Below are 21231 nucleotides of genomic sequence, written 5' to 3'. Positions count from 1 at the left end.
CCTTGGCAAAGTCTAGCTTGTTTGAAAGGACAATATCGTAAAGAAGGGGGAGGGTTGCTCCTTCCTGTGGTGTAGGTGTCTTGCCTAGAGGATATCGGCATCTATTGCAGCGCGGAGAGGCAAAGTTGTTGTTGTCGTTGTTGTCGTTGGGGGATCTGGCGCAGTGGCATAGATAAAAGCATTGCATTGAGATCAAGAGACACTCATGCGAAGACGAAGGCCAAGAGATCGCAACGATTAGACATTATCGTGCTCGCGTTTTGTTTTTCTCTCTCTCTCTATGCAGCCGTTCGGTGCTTCCAGGGACGCTAAACGCTAAGGTACCTCGTAAACTACTGTTACACACTCTTTCCCTCCTTCCCCTTTCTCCCCAAACCCCCAAAAGTTGGCAGAGCGCTCTTGCATGTTCCTACTAGGGGACACGATCGAGGAAGATCCGAAGCGTTGAATGGGGTGGGGGGGGGGGGGGGGTGGAGATATGTGATGTGATGCGCGCGCACACTCTGCGAGTTCCTTCACTTCTACTGCACCAACCACCAGGATGGCCTGCTTGGGTGCCTTGGTGGCTTGGGCATCGTTCTAGACTTGACAAACTATAAACCTACATACGATCACGCGGCCCTCCTTCCCTTCCTTCCTTTCCCCTCCCCTACCTGCTTTCTCTATCTCGCTTTCTGCGTTACATTACCGTCGCTCTATGTGGTACGAGGTGGTGGTAGGCGCTACGTTTCGGGCCGGCCAGCTACACCCCCGCTACGTCGAAATACGGACGAAAACGGTGGCCAAACCAGTGGCGCCAAGGTCTCTCGCTTTCGGAACTCTCGAAACTCCAGAAAGCCACGTCCAGCAGCTCCTCCTACAGCGCCTTCTTTGCTACACTGCTGTCCGTTGCTGCGGCGGCCGCTGGTTGTACCAGTTTCTCGACCGCATCCTTTGGTTTGCACTCAAGCTGGTTGTTGTTCTCTTCGCCAGCCCGCTTGCTACGTCCCTGGTTACCCTTGCGGAGGTACGAGTGAACGTAGAACGAGCTGAACATGTAGATGAACAGGCCAGCGTTCAGGGTGAGCAGGGCCGCAATCGATTTCGGGTAGCTGCAGGTCGGCTGGAACTGGACTTGCAGTGTGTGGAAGAACACGATAATGAACTGGACCTGTGAGCGCGCGAGAGAGAGAGAGAGAGAGAGAGAGCGGGGTGAAAGTGATCAGTTATTGGCGTCAGTCGTTATTATTATCTTGGCAGTCCAGTTCACACACACACAGGGCAATACCGAACGGGCCGTAATGGGCTAGGGTCCGAGCTTTAGGGCTCGAAGTGAAAGTGTCTGGAACACGTTCATTTATACTTCATTATTATTAGCCACCACGCGGATATTCCTGTGTGTGTAACAATTTCTATCACCCCAAGAATTCGGCCCACACGATACTTACGATCTGCATAACAGTCAGGTAGCGCTTCCACCAGAGGTACTTCTGTACCTTGGGTCCCATCGCTGCCAGCATGTAGTAGGCATACATGCACACGTGGATGAACGAGTTGATAACGCCGAGCAGAGTTCCGTGACCACCTGTTGACGGTAGAAAGGGACACAGATCATGCAGAAGGAGATCAGTATTTGGATCTTTTGGGGTGGGGGACATCGTTTCCTAACCAAAAGGGGAAGTCATAAATTTTGTGTAATGATTTTCATAAATCTTCGCGCCAACCGCCAACGTCGTTTTGTTTCGTTGCTTCGTCGCGCTGACGTAAAGCGTGACGCTATTATGCGAAGCGAATCGACTTGACTTGAGCTTGTTAAAGTGAGTTAAGGAGCGGGATTTGGGTTTGTCAACGGCGGAGCGTCGAGTATGCTAATGGAAGCGCGGCTCTATGATGATCGGTTAGAATTTCTACGTTTTTTTTTTTACAAATCGGCTTCCACGCCTTTAACCGATCATTACAATCTCCCGCGTGGTGCGGGTTTTGCAGAAAGTGTTCCCAGTTTGCTTCGCCTTCGCAAACCTCACAAGTTCCTTGGCAGAAGTTTGATTGTTTCCATTTTGCAAGCAAACCAAAGCAGCACATCAAACAATGCAAAGTGTTAGTTAAAAGCTATTCCTTTGACGGGGATGACGCATCAGAGCTATCAAAGCAAAACATTTAACATAACTGCCCCCCGATGGGGGTGGTGATGGTGGTGTGTGGTGCGCTTGGCCTGGCCTGGTGTTCTGGTCCGGGTGGGTTCGGGCTACAGGTGCTTGCATCTAGCACACACCGGTGGACCGCCACTTGCATAACAACTTTGCAACAACACAAAACCCAAAACAAATTCCATGCTGCATAAAAGGAGGGCAATGGGAGTGACCAGTGGGATGGGGGGAAAAAAAAACTAATCCCCAGTGTTTGCATCGCGTTCTTTGCACGACAAAAGGATCTTTTGTTCGTGGTGTAGTGTGCCCGAAGGGGAAAGGACTGATCTGCAGACGGTTCTGTTCTGTGCAAACCATTACCAAAGAGGCTCGAGTGTCTGTTATTCGATCCCTCAGAGCAATGTTGCGGTGACCAGGTGAAACTGCACACTCCGATGGACACGCACTCGACGGCCACTCTGAGGGGATGCACTGAAGCGTGCCTGACCTTAAGCACGCAGGCAACTTATTAGCATGATTATCTGCATGACCATCAACCAAGCTCTCGTCACCATGATCTATCGTTATCGCGGGGAAGCGAAGGGGGGAGACCTTCCAAAGAAGCATAAGCTACATCACACGCCGGCGGCGGCATAAGCTCGATACCACGATCCACGGCTTTCGCACCCTTCTGTGAAAATGCCCGATCCTCGATCCTGGTCGGTGTGTGTGTGTGTGTGTGTGTGTCGCACTTCGACATTCAAATCGCACGGGCTGACCCTGCCCCAGTGTCACCAGAAGTGAAGTGGTGGCCCGGTGAATGTGATAATTGCATACCAGCGACGCCGACGCCATTGTCGTCGCCAGCGAAGAAGATCAATGATCGTGAATGTTATGGCCCTGTCAAGTGTGCATGAAGGTGGAGGTGCGTTCGGTATCGGTTACGCTTGCTCGTGACCCCCAAAAACGCATGTGTGTGTGTGTGTGTGTGTGTGTGTGTGACTGTGTGACTTACCAGCGAAATATTTGACACCGATGAATCCACAGATCGGCATCAGCGTGTGGTGGTAGAGGTGTAGGAACGATACCTGGTTCTGCTTCTTTCGCAGGACAAAGAAAACCGTATCGAGCAGCTCCACGACCTTGCACATGTAGTACGCCCAAACGGCGCGCGCCATCTGTAATCGCCGGGGGGGGGGGGGGTGTTTGCGGGTTGCAGAAATTGCACGAACGAGGTTAGTATGATTCGTCGCCCGACCGCCGCCGTAAATGTCCTATACATACCCTCAGCGCTACCGGGTTCCGGCTGTAGTCCACGGGCTGGCAGGTGTAGCTGTAGTGTTTCCGCCATCCACCTTCGATTCCCTTGTTTTGTTAAGTGGAGAGAAGAAATCAAACAAAATGGTGTTAGTAGCGACGACGGATTGGCACGAGCTACGAAAATACTCGGAAAAAACTCCAATGTTTTTCAAAACCACGGTGGTTGCATCTTCCTCATCACACCGTTACCAGATGCCAGACCAGCTGGGGAGGGGGTGCCTTCTCTCTCTCTCGAGAGAGAGAGAGAGAGAAAAGCAAAATCAAGCCACAAACCAAGCGTCGCTGTGGCCGCTGTGGAATTGGTCAAGCGGAAAGTCTATCGTAAAAGTGTCAATTATCCAATGACTGACGTTGCGTCATGGTCAGCCTTAACGATTGGTTAGCGAATTGCACCGGGTGAGAGGTAGGGTGGGGGAGGTCGCATTGTAAACTGTGCTGTCTGCTGTGCTAAAGAGAGAAGCGTGGGAACTGCGGCCAGCACTCTATCGCTATCATTACCACCGTTGTCGCCGTCGTCGTCGTCGTGTGCTATTAAACCGATAACCGATGACAGTAAAACAATGTTTCGCTTTTAAAAGCTGGTGAAGCTGATGAGCCATTGAGGCAGGGGATGACAGGGAGTAAGAGCAGGGTGTTGACAAGCGGTATCACGCGGTTCCAAGAGCTGGCATCGGATGGAAAATGTGGAGGCTCATAAAACGAATCGTAATGGTGTTTTCAGATAACGGGAGGAAAAAGACAATCTTTGTTTGATCGAGAAATTAAGGGGACTGGAAATCAGATCCGCAGATTCCACCACAGATGAGCAGATCTGCTTGAAAAAAAATCGTACCCGAACGCGACCTTCGCGTCCAATGCGCCAAAAACACGTTCTTTCGCTTCCGGGGTTCTCGCTCGTGAATTCTCTACATTGGCCTCTTCTTTCGGTCTCTGTCTCAAGACTGACTTAAGAGCGATCAATTCGATTCCTTCCTTCGTGACTAACGTGCGTTTGTTTGTTTATGTGGCTCGCTAAAAACGGCATTCTCTGACGTCACATTCTTGATTCGGTACGGGGGAAAAACCCCCCAAGCAGCGAGAACGAGAACTGGCTTATTATAATCCCATTGAGTCCCTGGACTTAAGATACGGACTAAGCCTTTGGACGCGTGGCTTTTGGGGGGGGGGGGGGGGGGCGCACTTGTGTGACTGACGTGTGATGAGTTTGATGATGGTCGTTCGTAACACTCACTTCGTAGACTAGCAAAATGCTGAGCGCCACTTGTATCGCATTGTACGCGATCAGCACTGTTTCCAGCTTGAAGGGCTTCCGTTTCGCCATGTAGCGCGGTCCGGCGTAGAGGCAGAAGTAGAGGTAGGTGACGAGGATCATGATCAGTGGCGTGATCGATCCGGACAGGAACCAGTCGGAGGTGCGCTCATCTACGGAAACGGAAGGAATGCGGAGGACGAAGACGAAGACGAACGAAGAATGATCAGTAAAAAGCAGTGCCAGCAGCAGCAGCAGCGACTACTGTAGCAGCAGAGTCCAACCATTCTCGGACCTTCCACGCACCTTGGTTATCCACGAAGAACTTCACCACTCTCCCTAGCACACCGCTAGGCTCAACACTGCCGACGTCTGCACTCATGCTGCGGCCTGCGATCAATGTGTCAATGCGGGACGTAGACGACGGCGTAGTGTAACGGGGCGTAAGGACACACAAGGATCACACAGCCACGTGCCCACGGGGCTCGTTCGCCGTCACGTACGGTCACTTTTGGTCACTTTCCGAACTCCGAGTAGCGACCAACGAGTCCGGATATGTCACTCGCTGATGCTGTTGCGTTGGGGCTTAACAATCTGCGGAACGGGATGAGGAATGTAGAAGAGAGAACAGATAGAGAAGAGCCTTTTTAGATTAAAACATGAATTCCTCCAAAAACGCCTCGTTTTATCACTAGTGGACACACACACACACACGCACTAGAAGGTCACACATACAGAGATGCGATCACACACACACACACACACACTCGTCAAACGCACGTTTCAAGATGGAAGATGGATTCAGGTTTTCGCACTAGCTCAGGATGATATTGAGTTCGCGAGCAGTAACGAACGAACGCTAGCCAGAACCGGATCTGCCGCACGTAAAAATCCCACAAATCAGTTGCAGAAACGATCGAAGCGAAGATGTGAAGTGAAATGATGCTTTACCACCTTAGGGAACCGGGTAACCGAGAGGGCAGGAAGCACAGTAACGCCAACAGCAGCAACAACGAGAGAAGGCGGGGACCGTAAGGTTTGTCAACCAACGAACCCAACAAAAAAAAAAACCGTAGTACCGTTCCGGTCGCGCGTCCACCACAAACTGATCGTCCGTGATCGTCCGGTCGCACGCAAAAGGTACGGTTCGATTGATCCTAACCCCCAAATCTCGGGTCCGGCGCAAAGGCCCGGGGGCGACACACGGACACACGCACGCGAAACTCCGAAATGCGCTGGTTCGCTGGTGAAAACTGGATGAACTTTGTTGTTGTTGTTGCACTACTGGCTGACGGTCGATCGGTCGGTCGGTCGGTCGGTCGCACGCGTAACAGAGATACTATAGAGGTGTACCGCGCCGCCGAGGTGGCGAAGGCACGAAGCGAAGTGTGGCCCGAACCATCGTCGCAACCCCTCTCTAGCTGGCGTGCGCTCTCTCTCTCTCTCTCTCTCTCTCTCTCTCTCTCTCTCTCTCTCTCTCTCTCTATCTCTCTCTCTCTTTCTCTTCGTTTGTCTTGAGATCTTCCTACCCCCACCCACCGGTCAAAGCGAGTCGCGAACTACCGATAAAGCCGCTGGCGACGAACAAAATGCCCAAAAACGAACGATCTCCGGGCGACGATCGGACGCTAGATGCGAGTCGCTGGCGCTTGCTCGGTCCGGTGCCGAAGCACTGTAGCAAGGTGAGGGGCGGGGGTTGTAAGAAAGGAAGGAGAGGATGGTGGGCCCACTGATAAAGCGTACGGATCTGAATGCGGGACATTGAGACCCTGTGCGATCCTGCCATGATGCTGCCAAAGGGATGGCCATTGTGTGGCGCTCCAGCGACTCCAGCCAGCACCCAGCACCAGCGACTACATTATCACGCCAACACACACCACACCACACGGCACCATGCCACGCGTTCACCTTGCCTTGCGCCTTGCGCGGACCAAAGGAGGTCACTCGCTGCTTCGTACTTCGTTCTTTTTCTTCTCATCGTGTTGTGTTGTGTGGCTGCCAGAGAGATGCGAAACTCGACAACCAGGACAACCGGCTACACAAAACCTACCTCACACACACACACCCATACCCCGTGGTCCCACTTACATAATTGGCCATTGGCCGGGCGACGCAAACGGGAATGACGACCCACCAGCCACCAGTTTTTTGAAGGTCAGTCCCGCAGGTCCCGCCCAGGATGGTATGTGTCCGTCCGTCTGTCCGTCCATCCGCCCGCAATGTTCCGACCCTTTAACCTCGGTATTGCTGATACCTGCCCCATGGAGGGCTGGTCCTGCTGCTGCTGCTGCTGCTGCTGCTGCAGGTCATCCAGTCCATGATTGAAAAAGACACAAGAAACCGGTACTCTGAGCTGGTGAGGGCTACCTCACCTTGTCACAACACAAACGCACGCGATTCATCAGCTGGAACCGCTTGAACAACGTGGTTTTTGGTTGTGAAGATTCAAGAATGCATCGTTTGTCCTGCTGTGCACTGGACACTTGATGCTTGATAACACGCCCTGCCCTGCCCTGCCTGCCATTGCTGTCACCTACGACCGGCGAGGTGGGCACCTCGGACGTTATCTCAACGTTTCGGAGAGTTTATGATGACAACTCCGAAACGAACTCCAAATCTGCTGGCCATTGCCCAACGTCGTCGCTCAACGCTAGTGGATCGGCCTAACTAGGCCTCCTTTTGGGGCGCGAACAACACCATGGTCGTGGTGGTGGTGGTGGTGCGTTGCATAAGACGCTCTGGCTAGCGAGCGCGCGCGAGACTCAGGTTTAGGTCGAGCAGACCTCAAAAAAGCAAATCTTGGGACCACCACCAGCTGTGTGGATCCATCACATCAGCTGAATCTTTAGGATCTTGAGGGGCCCAGCATCACTCGTGGGCGTTGTGACTTCCCGTATTAAATGCAGAATGTTCGCCTTGTTCGCCTTTGAGGAATTGTGTATGGAAGTTTGTAAATTTGCTGTTTTGGATAGTCTTTTGGGGAAAAGAAAGGGAAATGCGGCAACCAGCGTTAGACGCAGACGCGGCCGTAAAGCGGGCACCGCATTCGCCCCAAGGTCTTTGCTAACCCCTGGACCTGCTTATGCAAAAGAAGGTGCACACGCCAGCAGCCGCCAGTTGTCACATAAATAATGGCACATCATACCACCGTAGCGTGTCTTTGGACATTTTGTTTTTTCGTTTTTTATTGGAAGACGCTTCTTACCGTGAACCGCTCGTGAGGCGAGAGTTCGAATGCAGCGGGGAGAGTACACAACCAGGGGTGAACCGAGCCATGTCAGTTCAACAACCCAGATTGACCCGGGCAGACCAGACCCCCTGGTTGCCGGTTTGTGACGAAGTGCATCGAATGTATCGAGCGTTAACAACACCCTCTTCTCCTACGGTGCGGTGTGTTGCGCAAAGTTCAAATGTGTAAAGCGAATGCGTCTCGATCATGTGCCGTCTGCGGTGCATTATTCAAACTGCACCGCGACCACGACCACCGACACCGCTGCCGCCGCCCGCCCGGAGGGGGGTTCGTTGCCGTTTTAACATTTGTGTATTATACCATTATAAAAACGAACGTCAGAGTGACAAACCAAAACAGCGAAAGCCAAGCGCCTGCTCATCGCCTGTTAGTGAGCGTTTAGAGACTACTGAGTGAGAGTGGCTTGGGGGGGCGTTCTGATCGGCTAGTGGAGCGGCGAAGAAGTGAGTGTTTATTAAACGCACCTCTTGAGCACCAGCACCAGCAGCAGCAGCAGCAGAAGGGAGTGACTAGTGGTGAAGGAATGTTACGCCATCTTCATAATGACTAGATGATGTTGTCTAGCACCTCCGGTTTTGTGACAACCACGAAAGGTGTCTCTCAGGACCACTTGGCATGGATGTGGTCTGCTCATCATCGACTTCATGATGAGAAGCGTTCTTCGTCTTGCAAGTTATGCTCTCCAAGTGTTCAACAAGTGTACAGCAACGAAAAACAGCATCAGGGTGGGCTTAACTGGGGCCTTATGTATTTAATTTTTGTAACTGACATTTTTTCTTACATTTTGCATCAAGAATACTGATCCCTTCAATAATTTATAATGATAATAATCATTTGTTTAATTTTTTTTCGATTGATCAAAGTACAACTGATAAAGATATTGAATTCGGCAAAACCGCAACTCATATTGAAGCGGGTTTTCCAAAAAAATTTCTCATATTGAAGCGGTTTTTCCAAACTTTGTTGATCGTTTTTTTTTTAATGTTGTTAATTATGTTAAACTCGTTTTCTGGCGCAACTGTTTTCAAACTCTTCTTCTTAGTCGTAAAAACATAACTTTTGCACTCTGAAAATGCTATCTCAAATTAAAAAAAAAATAAGCATTTAAATGGGACTGTCTGGAAAAACTCCTAATCTAACCAAAGAGTATTGTTTTGAATGCCCCAGATAATTTGTCACGAAGGTGCTATGGACACAGCAAAAAGTGCCTTTTAAGAAAACTTTTCTTTAATATAATGCGATGGCAAAATTTTTAAGCAAACATTCCTCAAACTACGACCAAACATTCTTGAAAAGTTGTCGTTTAATCAAACGCGAAAAAAAAGTTGAATTCTTTCGTCACAAAACAAAACCCCCCAAAAAATGAGCAGAGGTTTTGGCCCGAATTAACCTAAGACCCTCGCTTAAAGCTTGCGACACAATTGCTTGCGTGCTTCCGTGCGATCTGCGCCCTGGCGTGTCCCTTCCAGGGAGCTGAGATCGAAGGTCTACAAATTGCATCGTGCATCGTGATAGACGAGGATATTCTCATTACGCCCCGCTAGCTACGTGAGGCGATTAGTTTTGCTTTAGACGCTGTTAGATTGAAGATCTAGTGACGAACCTCGGCCGCGGCCTTGATCCTTCGCGGATCATAATCACACCATCAACAGCAGCAGCTCGGCGCTGCGCACAATCAATGCTCGATCATAATTTGTGTTCGCGATCTGCTGCTCCTCCCCTTCAAAGCAAAGTAGTGTTGTGTAATGTTGCTGCAGCAGTGGCAGCACTATCTGACCAGTTGGAGCCAACCAACCAACATCCAACTCAAGATGGTTCACCTGGCCATAGAACTCACCCTCCGTCTACCACCATCACCAACTAAACCGCTTTATGATCGATCTCCGAGGGGAGGGCGTAATAATGTTTTTTATGGTTTCTCGATGATCGCTAAACGCTAGTGCTGTTGTAGCGGAAACTGTGGCGCTCGCGACGCTTGACTGCACTTTTCGGAAGGCGGGGGCAGGCGGTTTAGGCCACGTGCCTTGGCCCTCTGCTCTCGATACGGTTTGTGTGTTCCTCAATCAGCGTAAACGCGTAACGGCTTTGTCCGGTGACGTGTGGCCCCTAGATAGGAACTAGATGCTTTTTTATGCTGGGAAGGCGTTTCCTCGAGAATGGATGTTGACGCTAGACCGTCAGAGCGAGTGGCGAGGTCACAGAAGGTCGCGCACCAATCAGCAACCCCTTTATGCAGACGCCGACGACATGTGAAGGCGAATCGGAAGGAATTTGAGCAGGAATGTCAGCAGCACCAGCGGCAGCAGCAGCAGTCACACGTGCGTGACGCGGGACACCGGGAAATGACAGATTGCTGCTGCTGTTGCTGCTACTGCGACTGCTGCGTGAACCATTCCCGCACAATAATGGCACGGAGCAAGTGCAGCGAGCGAATGGTTGTTTTTTTTTTTATTTCTTTTCATTTGTTCCGGTTGCTTTTGTTGAATTCCTTGCCAATCGGAGGGGTGCCAGTGCAGGGGTTGTTGTTGTTGCTGTGCCACTAACGGTTTCGCTTTCATCTCCAACGCTCGGCCTCATGGGAGTTTCAGTGCTGCTGTTGCTGCCACCAAGATAAGCCACTTGGAGAGCTTCAGGTGTAACTCACTGGACTAATGAGTTTGCGTTTCGTTCGCGTGGATTAGCTCTGTGCCCTTCTCTGTCCGCGTGGAGAGCCGTGTTTTCGGAAGCCCGTTTTGGGTCACCAGCTGCGTGAACCGCGACGTGAGCGCACTCACCAGGCCACCATTCACATCCTGTCGCTCGATCGCTCCTCGATCGACTACAATCTCGACCACAGCTCTTGAAAGTTTGGCACCAACAATCACCAAACCAAAGGGGGAATGTTTGGACTCCGTTGGTGAGATCTCTGGCGTCGTCGTCGTCGTCGATGGAAAGCATCTCAAGGCCGTATGCGAGCAACAACAACAACAACAGCAACTATGTAACGGGTCAAGCGGTGCGAACGTCTTCGAGAGAATGAGGGCTGACGCACCTGACGCGCCTGACGTTAGCCCATCGTCGGTGTTCGGGTTGCGTCGTTACCCGGCTTCCGCTTAAAGGAGCTTAACAACAATATTATGCTGCATTCCTATTATGCGCAACCGGACCCATTAGCGGCTGGCGGTGCGCTACCTCATTTTATTCATCATCCGTGCTGCGTACGCGTTTGGCTTGCATCAGAAGGGATTTCGGGTGTGTGTGCTGTGTGTGTGTGTGTGGAGCTCATTGAAACATGGAATATGTTATCGTGGCCCGTGGGTAGGGCCAGGGTCCGACCAGACACGACACGCAACACTACCTTACCCTTAACGATGGGAGTTTGCAATCGAGATGAATTGTTTTCGTCGTCGCCATCGTTGTTGTTACTTTTGCTGTTGCGATCTTCGAGTGCGTTCGCGACCCCTCGCTAGTGTCGACGGTCACTGGAGCAACAGCATTGAGCAATGCAGTCCGTGCGCCTTGATATACCAAACATTCCAGTGGCTCCTACGGCTTCTTATGAGACGAGGAAGTGATTCTTAATCGGTCATTACGCAGAGGACGATACCGAGATGTCAGATCCCATCGCATAATCATTCGAAAGGTCCATCAGCTCGCGCCTCACGATGCGCCGCGATTACGATGCAGCGACGCCGAGATCGATCGATGCCGGAATCGTGTGTTTCCGTGCGATCCACCACCTCCTTGAACGCACCTCGTCCTTCAGGTGGACGGTTGAGTTCGATTATAAATATTTCCATCAAACCACGATCCGCGATTCCGCGCTTGCCTCGCTTGCCTCGCTTGGTCATTTGACGTCATCGTCATCGCGCGACATCGCAAACGGGATGTTGATCTGCAATGGTTTTAAATTACCGCCCCCGGTGCGGTTCTTGGCTGCTGTGTTCGAGAGTGTTCGATGAGCAGTACAGTGGGCCTGGGCCGGACCGGAGACAAGTTCTGCCATTTTTGCATATTGTCGCAGCGCGAGACGCAATGCAATTTTGTTCCGGGGTGTAATCGATTGCCACCCACCCGGGAGGGCATTTTTTCAAATATTATCCGTTTACATTAACGGATCATTATCATTTTGCTTACAGTTTTAATACCATCTTATTGTTTATTGCTGTTAAGTCAGACAGAATGCCTGGAAATGTCAGATCGAGAATTGAAATCAAGAATTTCAAGGTCAGCGTCCATTAAAGGGCGAATCTTCCTCAGGACCGCTCCCTTCTATGGGCATTAAGCTTCAAAAAGGCATTAGACGAGCGACCTAATGGACGACCATTTAACCGAAAAAATGTGCTAATGAAGTTGCACTGTTCGCTTTTATTAACTCCAAAATCATGCTAAACCGTATTCACAACCTACGCCTATTCGGTTCCATGCATTTGGGATATCGATAGTAGGTAGCGTGCTTGGATGTTAATTTTACATCCAAACGGTCTTGCTGAAGGGCAAGGGAAAGCTGAAAAACGTGTATGGAGATATGCTGGGTTTTTTGAGCGGAACCGCGGTTCCTTCGCACCCAGAAACGGCCTACACTGACCATCACCGTGAAGGATGCCCAAGGAAAACGACACCGAGATCACTGCATGCTGCTCTATGCGGATATCGAACGTTTTAAAGAGTGAGAGATTAAAGTGCGAGATTAGAAAAAGAGGAAGTTAAGATACAAAATGACAGCTCAATGTAAAAGAAATAATTAATGTTGAGATCTACCTTTGTCGTGACACTCCTTTAGCACTCATTCAGAATGCAGCTCGAGGGTTATGCAATGAATCTGTTTTGCGGATGCTACCGGTATGTGGTATGCGCGATCGTGTAACAGCATAATTAGAGAACGGCGCTGAAGTCAATCGATCACTAACTCAGCTCTAGCATGAGAAATTGATTCCTCTATGAGTAAGCAGTAAGCAGTCTATGAGTAAGCATTTCACCACTTTTGAAATGTCTAACGAAAGGTAAGATCTAATAATTTTTTCCAAGAAATATTACGAACAAATCGTGGAAGTGAATGCGAAGACTTCAAATAGAAACAAAACAAAAAATCAGAAATTCTGCTCCAAACCGTTTAACTGTTCGTCAAAATCATCGACGCCAAACCGGACCAAACCGCCATGACCTTATCCACCGGCGACGCCACTCCCGTTTATGATCGCAATTTCAAGTGCGTAAAACGCGACAATAACTTCCGCGTTGCACCCCACAACCCGCATGGCCTTGAAACGAAAGCGGAGAAAATAGAGGAAAACAAACCTTGCGTCATGCTCGCCAGGCACACACCGCCAGACCGACAGCAGCAGCAGCAGCAGCCGCACTAGCAACAACCAAGCCAAGGTCAAGTTGTTGCAGACCATGTACGTGCGACCTTCAGTACGCGGCTCATACCGGGCCAGACCGGACGACGAGACGAGCCCGAAGTACCCTGTACTTGATACTTGAAACATGGCATGCTGCTCCCTCCCCTCGCCCGTGCGCACACACCGCCAATCGCCACGGACACGATCAGACGGCGATGATGATCGGCGGTTCATTGGTTCCAACCTTTCTCATTTTTTTCTGCCACTTTCACGCTCGCTTTGAAGCGAACGCGCTTTAGTACTGGTGCTTTAGTAGTAGTGGCGGGGCTGTTATGTTATGCGGCAGCAGCGGTCGACTAACGGGACTGTGTGAGCTGTGAGAGATGAAAAGCATCGATCGCTCATACAGCAGCAGCACCGGCAGCAGCAGCCAGATCGGGGACTCTCCCCCTTTTGGCTACGTTGGTTGGTTGGTTGGTCGGTTAGTTGCACCACTCTCTGTCACTCCTCTCCAGCGCTCCAGCGGTGATGTAATGGCGCGCCGTGCGTTGAGCGGCCAAAGCAACCGAAAAAAAGCCGTATAAACTTAGTCACTGGTCGTCGCGCAAGTCCGCTGAGATAAACAAGCCAGCAGCAGCGCCAGCAGCGCCAACAGCACCAAGGGGCCGGTGCGCCATCTTGGGCATCACGCAAACCACGCAGACGCGGTGCGGGATTACGGAATTGAGGTCTCGCGACTCTCGCGTTGCGGTCGCGTGTTGCGTCTTGCCTAGTCGCGGGGCCTAGATCCGGCGAGAGGGGGCTCTGTGTCGACCAAAGTCGGCCACTCGGTAGCGACGGGACACCACTTTCCTTTACTCTCACTCTCGAGCTTCAACAGCGCACGCGCTCCGAGCACCCCGGACCCTGGACCCCGGACTAGGTCGCACCATCTTTATGCAGCAGCCCGTTCCAACCCGTTGGCCACCACCAGCACTACCACCGGCATGTGATTAGTTAAGAGCGCATCAGCACCACGGCGCTTGATGACAACCCCGTATCTGTCACTCTCTCTCTATCTCTCTCTTTCACTCGATCGCTGACTCAATCTAAGCGCACCCCTGAGAAGGGGGGTGATGCTTTCCCTATATGCGAGGCCCCACTAACCCCAACCACGGAATGACCTTCCTCCTGGACCTGCCAGTCCAAAAATGCTCTCCTCATGGTCAAGTCTAATTGAACGGTAAACATAGTTGCAGTACGCGCAGCAGATGCCCAAAAGTATGAGCAGTATGAGGAGGAGGAGGAGGAGGAGGAAAGGCAACCATACACACACGCAAGTACATGTGGCGCCCCATTGGTGGTTCATTGTTTTCCGTTACACTTCGCGAGGTTTCGCCGTTAAAAACGGGTTCGCGCACCGACTCCGACAACCGGTTCAGAGTTGGTTGGTTGGTTGGTGGCTTTCCGTGGGAGCGCATTGGGCATTGGGCAGCAGCAGATCAGCGGAGAGAACCTGGGTGGCGGCCAGAGACAGAGACTCTGTTTGGCAAGCAATCGAGCGATGATGACGAGAGCCAGCCCGTTCTGTTTTTTGTTTTTTTTTTTTAGGCGGATGTGTGTATCTGGCCAGGATGCGTGACCAAACCTCCGCGCGCTCGAGTGGTTCGTGCGCTCGCTAGCATACGTTCAATTTTTTCGGGGGGTCTGCTGCTCTGATCGCCAGGCCGATCGACGGTGATTTGATAGTATGATTTCACCATTTGCCTTGTGTGATGCCATCGGTGGCAGTGGTGGCGGCGACGGCGGTGATGATCCACGGTGCCGGCCACATCCGGTACCACCAGACTCGACGAAAAGACGCGCCGCAGACCGCCATTAGCGAAGGGTTCTGCGGCTCGCTTATTGGGGCGCTATCGAGCGAAGCTTCGCGAAACGGCACGTCACAGCTCGCGGTTCCACGTGGCCGCCGTCCGCATGATCATTAGTTGCAGTCTGCTGGGTCTGGGTGGCTCATCGCTACCCGTTCGTTCGTTCGTAGTCGTTTCGTGTCTCATCTCGAGCTGGGCTTTTGTTTTTTTTTTTTTTTTGACTTGACAAGCCGCACCTCTATTTGATTAAAACCGATCTGATTGCTTAACTCTTGACTGCACGGCTTCGCTCGACTCGACCCGGCCCGGCCCGGAACTGGGCCGAGGCTGACGAGACGACGTCACGTTGGAAGACAGATTAGTTGCCTTGCTCGTGGTACGGAAGGAAGTAAACACCAGAAACTGCTCCAACTATTACTCGTCATTCAGCGTTATTGACGTTTGTCGTTTGATTTCTAATTAAATAAATTACGAGTTCCTCGTATGTAGACAGGATGGAAGCGGAATCAAAATGGTTGTGTGTTGTGACAAATCGAATGCACTGAACATGGCGCGGACAACCTTGTGTGTCAGTTTCAGCGAACTAATTCCGCCTCACGAGTGGCGGCTCGTGAAGGATGTTCGCAAGTAGCTGTTGTTCAAGGCGCCAACAATTTGGCTGTCATTAGGACGCACCTTGAAAGTTTATCTAAACTTTTTTTCTAAATGTAGACGAGACGAGATTCTATCGCGTTGCAACAGTTCACTGATCACTGACGCACCCGGGCGATGCAGCGGCATGCTTGGTTAGCTCATCGGATGCAGTTCCTGGCTGGCAGTTCTACATGCTGGCTCACCTTCATCTCTTCCTAGTCACCATCACCGTCAACGTACTGCCACAGCATCGGTGAACGTGTACGAATGTGCACCGCCTGCCGCAAGGTCAACTGAGGCCATCGACTTACGACTTGAGGTACTTGCATGCCAAGTACCGATGACGGGATTACACATCCCCAAATGAAAGCTGTAAAACTACATTTACGCTCTGGACCAAGGTTCATTCCTTCTGTGACCTTCGCACCGGCGTCCCTTTCACTACGGGGATTGGCGGATCTCCCTATCTTGTATTCTTATGTGTGTGTTGTGATCGCCGGTACCACACACACCGGGGACTCGATTCGAACGCTGCTGTTGTCGACATCTGCTGCAAAACAATGAAAACTCAAAAAAATCCATCCGCACATAAGCAAGCAGCACGGCTACGTCATTTCGCTGCTGCTTCTGCACAGTATGGACACTTCCGGCACAGCACGATGAACGAATGGCGAAAGCATGATTAAGCGTATTGGGGGTTTTCCGAGAGTTTTCGATTGAAAGCTCCGCCACCGTCCGTGATCCGTGGTTCGTAACCGTATAGCACCACTTAATTAAAATCTCATTCGAATTGGCTTCGCAATAACAAACACCCAGCAAAAGGCAGGTGGTGGTAACATAGCATAAATTACCAAAAGAAGAGAAAAAAAAACCTTCGTTATCTATGTTGATTGTGGCGCCCAGTTGCGTACCGCACCGCACAGGCGTGTAGTATTTCAGATATTATGCGCTCCGTGCGCATTTCAAGCCCTTGAACCCCTAGATAAACGGCCGTGCTGGTGCTGTTGCTGTTACTGGTTGCTGGTGATTTACTGTTGGGCAAGAGCGCGATTATAGATTTCTAATTTGCGGTTTTGGTCTTGGGTCTTGGGCTGAAGCTTATTCACCCAATTAGTTCAACCAGCAAGATAGTCAGTTGGCCAATGACAATGCGCGAGCGCACACACACACAAACCGAAATCTCAAATGAGCTCATCTCTGCGTCATCACCCGAGAGTCTGGTCCGGTGGCGGCTACGCCATGGTGGCCCATTTTCACAGCATTAATATCTCGCGGAGCTTTTCTCACCTACTCATAATCGGGATGCTTCGAGATGTCTTTTATTATTTTGGTTTCTTCACTTGAGGCTAAAAGAATGGAGCATAATTTGGCATCCGGCTAGCGCTAGGGCTTGGCCTGCTTGCTTGGCCCTTGGGAAGTTTCTCTACCAAAGATGGCCATTTCCAAACCCTGCTGGAAAACACAACAAACCATCCACTGATTACATCCAGGAACGGTGTCACTCGAGTGTTTCGAGTGTGCCGATTGCACGAGGCGTTGATGGTGTGATGAAATGTGAAGCAGGAGAGCAGACAGTGGCTCAACATTTCTCATTTCCACCTCATAAACGATGCTCACGGGCCCGATTGGTTAGCCAGCCAGCCAGCCAGCCAGTCAGCCCGTTCCTAATCCGTTCCTAAAAGTTGTATAACAGGCCGCACAAATCAAACGCAAACACACGAATGCGAACGAATGCGAACACGAGCTGCTGCTGCTGCTGCTGCTGCTGCTACTGCTGACGTCTGATCGGTGTGGTCTGAATGTTAGTAGGTTGATCGTTTCTGGGTCCATTGCAAAACCACACCTCGCCTCTCTTCGGGGAAGCCAACGCTTTCCAAAGGCTGACATACACACACCTATTGGTTTGCTATCGATCAAAGCGGGCTGCGTACGAGACTTCCAGACTCCAAGGTTCCTAGGTATCCTCATTTCATCTCCGGTCGGTCGCAGCACAGCGCGCGCGCGTTGTGCGTAGCATCGCTTGACGCAATTGGGTGTTGGGCAGCAAATGGGCAAACAGGCAAACGGAAGCCATAGTCAGCACTGTCTTTTACGCATCCGTGAGCGTTGTGTGTGTTTTTTCAAAAAATTCGCCCCAAAAAAAATTTACATAAAATTGGGAAAATGTTCCACACGCAACATTTGAGGTCACGTACCTCACATCTCGTAAAACCCTAAGACCATCTCTCCAGTTTCCAGAAACTTGGCGGAATAATTAACATAATACACCCTTGGAGGCTGCCGCTACATGATTAGATACACGCAGAAGTTCGCTCCTCGGAAGGCGAGTCTCCTGTTGATACTCTCGAGTAGCGGTTTCGGTTATCGGTTAGTCACTCTTGCCAGTCGGAAAATATATGTATGCATATTAAAAACCCTCAATAAAATTCCTGCCGTGCGTGGTGGCCCTTTCTGGGTTTGCATAAATTAAGAACATCTTTTCCCCCAAAAAATTCTCACAAGACACACGAGACACGAGACACAAGAATAAAACCTGGAAAACCACCAAAAAGAATCAATCCGCCACGGAGGCAACGAACGCGGTAACCTTTCCCTCGGACAAGGTGTTCTCTCCCTTGCTTTCGGGGACTCCCGGCCCTCGTGGAACGATCGTGCTAATGACATGGCAGATTAGTAGAGCGCTCCGTTCTGCGATGGTATTTCCACTTTCGCACCGGTTTTTCGGACAGAACCGGAGCCCTTCGTCGTCGATCAAAGTCGTTTCGAACGTCACAACGAAACCTCGCACTAGCACGTGGCGGTATGGTACGGCACACGATGGCATGGAATGGCCCGGCCAGGTGCTTGTAGGCGATCGACAGGCGTATTAAACGAGGAATTCGCTACGATTTCTAGCGTCCGAAAACTAGTTTTGCCAAAAACCGGCCCAACGCTATTGGAAACATTTTGTCGCCGAGGCGAGTCGCCAGAAACCAGACCGAGGGACCAGGAACGTGGTCGCGCCGAGATGGTGGCAAATGAAGACGATACATCCTAGCCATACAGGCCTGTCCGGGGTCTGCTGTCCCCGTTTCGGGCCGGCTGGGTTATTAACCTGCTTTGCGCAGATCAACCAGGTGGTGGTGGTGCCTGCAAATGTCATGATTTCACTTTGGGCTTTGGCTATCCGGTACCTCCGAGGCTCGCTCAAGGTTAACCTGATCGATGTTCGCGGCGCGTTGGCAATACTACGTCGACTGCGTCTCACCGATAGCGTGCTTCTTCCTTTCGAACGTCGTCGTCGTCGATGGCGATGACAGCGACCAGCGAGCCACTCCTTCTAGTTAGCTGCCGGATGCAAAGTTCAACCAGTCAGCCCGTCAGCCAGCCAGTAGCACGGAGCCCGCTGTCCGGGCGTGCACGGCACAAGCCCGTAATCATAGCAATTATGCAGTAATCGTAGCCGGTGTGTCATCAACTATACATCCGCCATACATCGGCCGGTCGCTTGACTGCTGCTGACGGAAGCCGCGAGACGAAATTTCGTTCCCGAGCTGCACCACCAACACAATCGACATTACTTGGATGGGGATGGTTGGCATGGAGTCACTCGTGGAATTATTTCTAATCCATTCCCCAGACGCATGACAATGGAATGGTTGAAGCTCCCTTCGTGGGACGCTGAGGAGCATCCCAACAAACAAACGGGAATCCAATAGGCGTCCGGTGCTGGTGCTGACAGCTTCAGTTAATTTGCAATTAGCCGTGGCGGCCACCAGCGATGGCACGCAAATTACTTCCAAGTTCTAGGTCTAGAAGCTTGCTAGAATGCTTCAACGACATTAGATGACAACAAACAAGCTCGACGAGCTGGTAAGCGGATGACGAAACGCGTGAGGATCGTATTACCTACCCGATTTGACTAAGAAACGGGTACTTCTAATCGACTTCACACGATCAATATTCGATCTACCAATTGACAAAGTTTGAACTACACTGACAGTAGACTTATGCAGTATTGAGATCCATATCCAAACACCCAGAATTTGGGACACAAACTGTACGCACCGTCGATTGCACTCCTTGGTGTGTCCTTGTTGTCCGGCACTGAGGTTCCTGTAGGTTCGAGGCGTTTCGAGTACGCCGGTGCAACACTGAACGATGCAACTTCCAACACTAGTGCGGGTAACACTCTGTTCCGACCGTCGCCCGGTCTGTTCTCCTTAGCAGTCGTGCGCAAACTAACCCGATCCGCGCGCTCCGACCACTATCGTCGACTAGTAGAACAAAAGTCGGCCGTAAGGCACGTCAGGGACGGACACACACGACCCACAACGGGAGGAGGGGGATTTTACGGGGTTCCGTTGCTCCCACTGGTGTACTAGTTGGCGAAGGTTATTCCTTTTCGTCGTGCGTGCGTAGGTCTAGCTGCCTAGTGTAGCTGCTGGGTCCCTGACAATGGACTTATTAGCCCAAAGGCGCTTGCGTCCCTATAGGGCTTGCGCTGACGCCATGCTTACAAGAGGGAAGATCGTTCCGATTCCAGCGTCAGTTTGCAGTCTTCCGAAAAAAAGACAATTTGAAAAGTTGGATTCTAAATGGCAGCGGGACGCCTGCACGCCACGAGGTCGATCACTTTCGGTGGCCTTCGATATGAGGCAATGCTGTGCGTATTTTCGTTCGATCCATTCACTGGGATTCCCTTTTCGAGCGTTCCACACTACACAGCATACCATACCGGCAGCATGCTGTACGGGCCCAACGAAATGAAAATAGTAGCTGTAGCACCATGTTTTTCTTGTTATATAAGAAACATTGACCATGACCGTCAGTGGAGCGTTGTTCTAGAACTTGTCTAGGCTATTCTGGAGAAAATGGCGTTCCCAATCAACCGTTTATGAATACTTTACTGATTTCCATTTTAGTTTTTCTGTTTTTGAACAAAAAAATCTAAAATAACAGTGCGAAATAATGGTAACTTGGGTCCGACAAGTAATGCAGCAATTATGTGGCAACATTAAACATGTACCTTTAAGATCCTTTCTTTCGTATCGTTAAGTTGTGATTACATGTATCACATTTGCATTTTTCATAGCAAATCATACTGGTAGTTGTGTTTACAAAAGTTTTCAAAATGAAAAACAAAACTTATTAATCCTTTCATTCCCTAGCTTTTTACACCAACAGTTGTAATTTGATTTTTTTTATCAAATAACAATACAATTTTATCAATTAACAATACACCTTTTCTCTTAGTGTTCTTATCCAATTTACCTAAAAGCATAATACATAAATTACCTTTTCTTCGACGTTGAGATGCTCTGATAAGCCCACCATATTTAAACTACAACCACCGAAATCATTGCCACAAGCAAGTGGTACAGATGATGGTGTTGAAGTTGCTAGGAACTGAAAACCAAAAACGACGCACGCCACATACGGCGCGACCATTTAAAAATCAACCTTCGTCATTCTGGCTGGGAGTCCTCGGAGTCGTGCGGACTGTCCGTGGATTCGATTGTTG

At 50.6% G+C, this 21231-nt stretch overlaps 2 protein-coding genes across 2 annotated transcripts in view; one reads left to right on the top strand and one right to left on the bottom strand.

The window, feature by feature from the left end:
• Positions 1 to 19947, bottom strand: part of LOC125953491 (elongation of very long chain fatty acids protein 7) — a 20109-nt gene extending 162 nt beyond the window's left edge. The window contains exons 1-7 of the mRNA XM_049683102.1: positions 19776 to 19947; positions 4981 to 5268; positions 4657 to 4847; positions 3390 to 3470; positions 3121 to 3283; positions 1428 to 1564; positions 1 to 1150 (exon numbers count right to left, since the gene is read on the bottom strand). The exon at positions 1 to 1150 is cut by the window's left edge and continues 162 nt beyond it. Of these exons, the coding sequence (XP_049539059.1) occupies positions 857 to 1150; positions 1428 to 1564; positions 3121 to 3283; positions 3390 to 3470; positions 4657 to 4847; positions 4981 to 5056 (942 nt within the window). The 5' untranslated portion in view covers positions 5057 to 5268; positions 19776 to 19947 and the 3' untranslated portion in view covers positions 1 to 856. The remainder of the gene's footprint in view (positions 1151 to 1427; positions 1565 to 3120; positions 3284 to 3389; positions 3471 to 4656; positions 4848 to 4980; positions 5269 to 19775) is intronic.
• LOC125953473 (D-beta-hydroxybutyrate dehydrogenase, mitochondrial) overlaps positions 1 to 21231 on the top strand; it is a 35283-nt gene that overhangs the window by 3149 nt on the left and 10903 nt on the right. The window lies entirely within an intron of this gene.

Source organism: Anopheles darlingi, chromosome 3, assembly GCF_943734745.1.
Source record: "Anopheles darlingi chromosome 3, idAnoDarlMG_H_01, whole genome shotgun sequence".
Lineage (NCBI taxonomy): Eukaryota > Metazoa > Arthropoda > Insecta > Diptera > Culicidae > Anopheles > Anopheles darlingi.
This window is presented reverse-complemented; position numbering and strand designations above follow the sequence as displayed.